This window comes from Sander lucioperca, chromosome 17 (assembly GCF_008315115.2).
Source record: "Sander lucioperca isolate FBNREF2018 chromosome 17, SLUC_FBN_1.2, whole genome shotgun sequence".
Lineage (NCBI taxonomy): Eukaryota > Metazoa > Chordata > Actinopteri > Perciformes > Percidae > Sander > Sander lucioperca.
In genome coordinates, this window is record NC_050189.1 from 17,318,628 (window position 1) to 17,324,627 (window position 6,000).

At 39.0% G+C, this 6,000-nt stretch overlaps 3 protein-coding genes across 5 annotated transcripts in view; 2 read left to right on the forward strand and 1 right to left on the reverse strand.

Annotated features, from left to right (window-relative positions):
• The window catches only part of LOC116041340 (hepatitis A virus cellular receptor 2-like), a 180,113-nt gene that overhangs the window by 161,211 nt on the left and 12,902 nt on the right, over window positions 1–6,000 (forward strand). The gene's annotated exons all lie outside the window — the stretch shown is intronic.
• The window catches only part of LOC116059873 (butyrophilin-like protein 1), a 267,674-nt gene that overhangs the window by 94,542 nt on the left and 167,132 nt on the right, over window positions 1–6,000 (reverse strand). The gene's annotated exons all lie outside the window — the stretch shown is intronic.
• The window catches only part of LOC116059871 (CD226 antigen-like), a 12,973-nt gene continuing 8,339 nt past the window's right edge, over window positions 1,367–6,000 (forward strand). The window contains exons 1-3 of one of the 2 annotated variants that reach the window (XM_031313135.2): window positions 1,368–1,482; window positions 5,472–5,813; window positions 5,887–6,000. The exon at window positions 5,887–6,000 is cut by the window's right edge and continues 663 nt beyond it. In XM_031313135.2, coding sequence (XP_031168995.1) covers window positions 1,422–1,482; window positions 5,472–5,813; window positions 5,887–6,000 — 517 coding nt within the window. In that variant the 5' untranslated portion in view covers window positions 1,368–1,421. Of the gene's footprint in view, window positions 1,483–5,471; window positions 5,814–5,886 lie in introns of both variants that reach the window. The other variant, XM_031313134.2, reaches the window with a different exon arrangement.

Sequence of the window (6,000 nt, forward strand, 5' to 3'; positions counted from 1 at the left end):
TCGGATATAACGGTAATCACGTAGTGATTTTACTGTATCTAGACATCTGTATGTGTGTTCGACCTTTTGAAATACTTAGATTAGGTGTGTTACTGTGCAGGTAATATCCGAGGAGCATCTGGCATGATGGTGAGTTCTACTGAACCAGACTGAGACCATTTAAAGACTCAGGAACCCTTTGCAGGTGTTTGGATTAATTAGCTGATTAGAGTGGGACACTTTGAGCCTAAAATATTGAACCTTTTCACAATATTCAAATTTTCTGAGGGTTTTCATAAACTGTAAGCCATAGTCATCAAAATGATAACAAATACAGGCTTGAAATATCTCGCTTTGCATGTAATAAGGCTATATAATTAGTTTTACCTTTTAAGTTGAATTACTGAAATAAATGAACTTTTGCACAATATTCTAATTTTTGGAGTTTCACCTGAATGCTTCTGGTTCACCTGTTAATTGTTAAAGTAAAATCGCCCCTTTGTACATTTTGGTTGTGACTGAATTCTTGCTGTTAACATGAAAGTCCATAACGAAACAACACACCATTCTACTTTTGAGGGCTAAATTAAATGAAATATGGCTCGTTTTCCGTTTGAACACATTGTCATCAATATTAACAAGGTTTAAAATGACCCATTTTTCAAATTTGGATATCATTTCAAAATCAGAAATCAGTAGTAACTACATGAAAACTTCACTGTTCCATGAAATATCGTTTGTTTAGCCTACATCACCAGTTTCTATCTAATGTGAATCAAGAGGCTCTATCAGCTTCGCTACCAGGCTGTCTTTTTTTTTTTTTTTTGTCTTCAAAAAACTTTATTATTCAAGTATAGATCCATAAACACATTGAAAACATTAAATGCATACATACATACACGAAAAAGGGGCGCATTAAATTTACATTAAAGAGGTTGTAAGGCATTGTAAATGTTCAGAGTCCGGATGGCTTTCTTATTTGTCAGTCCTTTTTTAAGGTTTTAAAATATAATTTCATGTCATTTTTAAATTGGTGACTAGCCTATTCGGTTTTCTTTCAGATCATTTACATTTATAGATATACAATTTTCAAATAAAATTAAAAGATTCAAAATAAAAAATTTATCATTTGTCATTTATCCAAATAATTTTCTTCATAGTAAAAAAATTCTACCAGGCGGTCTTGGTCATGGATGTATTAAGAGAACGGTCTTGGTCCGTTAGAGCGTATGGGGAATGACGTAAGCAAAAACAAAAAATGACTGACTTGGATGTGGGCGGGGCTTGATGTCAAGCCCCGCCTTCCCGCAGACTGCAGCGAGATGTACTTGCTTTCCTATCACCACAGTTGCGGTTTGTCCCAGTCCACCTGAACGCACCGCAACAGGTATAGCCCGGCGACAGACTTCTTCCTGGTCTTCTATTGATTCGTTCATTCCATCATGGTTCCTCTCGCGCTGTTCTTCGTCCTGTTGACGGTCCCTGTTTTGGATTCCTCTGGCGGTGAGTTGTTTATGTGAGAAAAGGATTCTGTGTGTGATTGTTTGTGAGTTAAGATTTTACTAATCACCTGTTTTCTGGTTGCACGAGCGACCCTGCCGGTGTTATGTGCCTTCTGGTTTTTCCACCAACTGGTTTCCGAGCGGGTATAAGTTAGCAGCAGGTTTGATATTCACCGGATATTCGTTTTCGACTTACCCCCGATTCAGTTTCTTCAATAAAATTCCACTACATTACGAGTGTAGTATGTTGAGGACAGTTTAGGACACTGTATCAAAAAAAATGACATGTATTTAAGGTATTTCTCGTTGCTACCGATTTACGAGCGAAAACAGCACTTCAATCTACGTTCCGGCTGTTGGCAGAGTTAGGGACCGTCTACAAATTACAGTGCTCAGGCTGGTGACATATAGACTTATGGGATTCTTTCAGGAAAGAAATCACCAAAAATCATCTTTTGTAATTCTGATTACTGTAGTAGTAGCCAATGGTGGTCTGCTAGTTACTACAGGTCATATTTTTGTCATATGTCACATTATAGTGAAACGGGATGTAATTAAAAGTTTAAAATATTCACCAAAAATCAACAAAAGTACATTTCCTCATTCTGATTGCTGTAGTAGTTGCCAAAGGCAGGGTGCTACGTACTACAGGTGCATTTTTGTCATATGTCACATTACAGTGAAACAGTATGCAATTAAAAGATTAAAATATTCACAATTCACAATTGTCTACTAATAAATTACGTTCTGTAGTAGAAGATAGAAGACTGGGAAAGAGAAAATCTGTAAATGTGACATATGACAAAAATATGACGTGTAGTATGTAGCACCCTGTCTTTGGCAAACTACTACAGCAATCAGAATGAGGAAATGTACCTTTGTTGATTTTTGGTGAATATTTTAACCTTCAGTGTCCTAAACTGTCCTCAACATACTACACTCGTAATGTAGTGGAATTTTATTGAAGAAACTGAATCGGGGGTAGGTCGAAAACGAATATCCGGCGAATATCAAACCTGCTGCTAACTTATACCCGCTCTGGTTTCCGAGCCTGTCCAGATGCCTTGTATACCTATCAACTTACCCATCAACCTACCCACGTCAACAGATTCGCTACATATTCATAAACATTTTACTGGCCGTTGGATGTCGCAACTCAAATAAAAACTACACTGAACTGAATATGAAGCGGACTCGTATATTGTTATTTTTGCTGAGGAAGGTTCGAATCCAGCGCGACAAGGATCATCCTAATTACTTTTAAACCACATTTTTTCCCGCTGTACAATGTTATAATAATGTAGGGCTCAGATATTCAGTTCAGTGTAGTTTTTATTTGAGTTGCGACATCCAACGGCCAGTAAAATGTAGCGAATCTGTTGACGTGGGTAGGTTGATAGGTTTACACGGCATCTGGACAGGCTCGGAAACCAGTAGGTGGAAAAACCAGAAGGCACATAACACCGGCACTCAGCTGAATGTGTCTCATGGGTCCGTGTACTTGGTGGCCAACGGATTTTCGTTTTGAAAGGAAAAAAACAAAAATGAAAAACGGCCAGTTTCCCAATTACCATTAGTAAATAGGAAAACGGAAAACAACCCATTATTCGTTTTTTTGTTTTGATATTAGAAAACGAAAAACAATCTCGTTATCCGATTGTCTTTGATGTATTTGTAGATGGAACTCGGAAATTAAAATACGTGTGTATAAGTCGTATTCCTTAATTTTGCATTGGTATTTTTTCGTGACCCGGAAGTTACTCCCGCCACGCCAAGACCCGCCCTTCAATAGCATTTATTGGCCAGTACCGCCTGTAAGATCCGTTCTGTGCATGCGCATAATTACGTAGTAGAAAACTAACAATGTCCCTGTCATTGACTGTATGGTTGTTGTCAGTGTGTGATTTACCATGTGTCAACACTTTACGACCAAACATTACAACTTTTTTATTAAATCTTTTTTTATTAAATCTTTATTATACAATAGTCATAGCTACAAACATTCAAAACTTGTCACTGATCCAAAACCGTGTAGCGACATCGTTGTTGTGTTGTTTACGTTAATGTTTTTACCTTTAATACTTCGTCTTGACTAATAATCATAGACTGTCTATTATTAATGCGATGAAGTGTAAACGTACATAAGTGTCCTTTTGAAGATGGGATGACAGCTCTCCCAGCCACCACTGCTGTATACCACTATTGTAGCTACATGCTAACGCCAGTAAACACTATAGTAGCTACATGCTAACGGTCATCTTAGCTGGCAATGTTGTTAAATTCTTCCCAATTCCGGGTCACATTCCTGCTGAAACATGTCAGATTGTGTAGTGTTTGGTTCAGAAGCCTTTATCTGTGATCTTTGACGTTAGAAAGTGCTGCTTCGTTCCACTACAATCTAACGTTAGCATACTCATAGCTAACTATTGTAGCTGCATACTAACGCGACATAGCGGAGCATATATAGCTAGCTATGTACGTATGTAGCAGGACTTTGTACCGTAAAAAATCACCAATAAAGGCTTCTAAACCAAATACTATACAAATACAGTAAAGAGATCGAAATTAGGGGTGAAATGTCCAGCATTGAGCTACATAATAGTTTGCTAGGAGTTAGCTGGTCTCTCACAGAGATCTCATTTGTAGCCCTGTTTTTACCTGATACTTTCATAAAAGTACAAACACATGAAGTGAGAGGTATACACATGCTTAAACTTTATTAAAGCATGGTTAACCTGAAGCAGGACGGAGTCATGACTTATAACACCAAAGCAAGGCTTCTAGCTCAGGCTAGCTAGCGTTAGCAAATTACCTTCAAAGTTGCAAAGAAATGATGAAACGTAAAATTTGAAGTCTTTATTTAATTTGCTACATGGTGTTGTACTGGATGGCCGGACGACCCTCCGTATATCATTAACAGATACTTTAGGCAACTCCAGCAAACACCTTGTAAACTTCATCTCTGCCATCATAACGGTCTACTGTCACTGTCTAATGTTTTCTTCCGGTAACCGGGAATGTCCAAACATCCTTACGCCAATGCGTGCATAGAGCTGTGAAGTTTGCCGGTGTTCGCGCAAGCGTAGAACTGATCAGGCAGTGCACAGAACGGATTTTACAGGCGGTACGGAAAAAGGAATAAGATTTATACACACGTTTTAATTTCCGAGTTCCATCTACAAATACATCAAAGACAATCGGATAACAAGATTGTTTGTCGTTTTCCGTTTTTTAATATCAAAACAAAAAACGAAGAATGGGTTGTTTTCCGTTTTTTGTTTTCCTATTTACTAATGGTAATTGGGAAACTGGCCGTTTTTCGTTTTTGTTTTTTTCCTTTCAAAACGAAAATCCGTTGGCCACCAAGTACACGGACCTACATGTTACGCTCGTTTAGTCAGTACTTTCAGCTACCTTTTTAAACTTCTGTGTTTGCTTGCACTTTTTTTAAAATCCGTTTAGCTTCTCAACAATCTTTCCACGTACCCCCGTACAGCAGAAGTACCCCCTGGGGTACCCGTACCACTGGTTGGGAATCACTGCCTTAAAAACCGATATGCCCTGCGGCCATCTTTATGCCCAAGCCCCACTGCTCCAGCTGCCTCTGCCTCTTTCCTGTCAATACAGTTTAGTGTCTTTTTTTTGAGACAGAGACAGAAATATGCATTAGCACTCTTTTCAGCAAATTTATAAAGCCGCACAAACACCTGGTTAAGTTTTATAAATCTTAATCACCGTGGAATTGGAGGCGCACACCATTAGTTTCACTCTCACAGTTCACTATAAGGGACGTAGAAGCGCTTTAAACTCTGTTTGCATGTGGACACGTGCTGCTCCGCCGGCACAAAGTCAAAAAAATTGACGACACTAAAGGCCGACTGGCAAAAAGTTAGATCTGTAGTAGGAAGAATTTGCACTAAAGTGATCTCTGTTAATACAAATCATTGGTTGGTAAAATTAACTGTGTGCTTTCTGCTTCTTCTTGTTCAGACCCACACCAGCTCACGGCAAAGCCTGGACAGGACGTCCCTCTTCACTGTCAGGTTCCCAAAGATGCTGACATCGCATTTATAGTGTGGAGCAGACCTGACCTGGAGTCAATGAAATATGTTTTATTATACAAAGAAAACCGTACACATGAAAATTACCAGTTCTCCTCATATCGTGGTCGAGTGAACCAGAGTGATCCAAAGATGAAGGATGGAGACGTTTCTGTTGTTCTGAAGAACGTCAGCGTCAACGACACCGGAACTTACGAATGTGGAGTTATAATCGGGGGGAATCGCAAACCTGAAGTAATCAACACCATCATGCTGAACGTCACAGACTCAGGTGAGTTTGAGATTCTGTTGTTTTCTTGTCTTCCCCTGACAGCTGATTCCTCACAAGTCTTTCTGCTCTGCAGGTCACACTGATGGAGGAGGCATCCTTAAACTTCTTCCAGTTATTCCAGTTATTATTGTGATTTTTATTGCTATGTTCTTTGGCTGTAAGAAGAGTTCGGAGCAGCCTGTTGCTG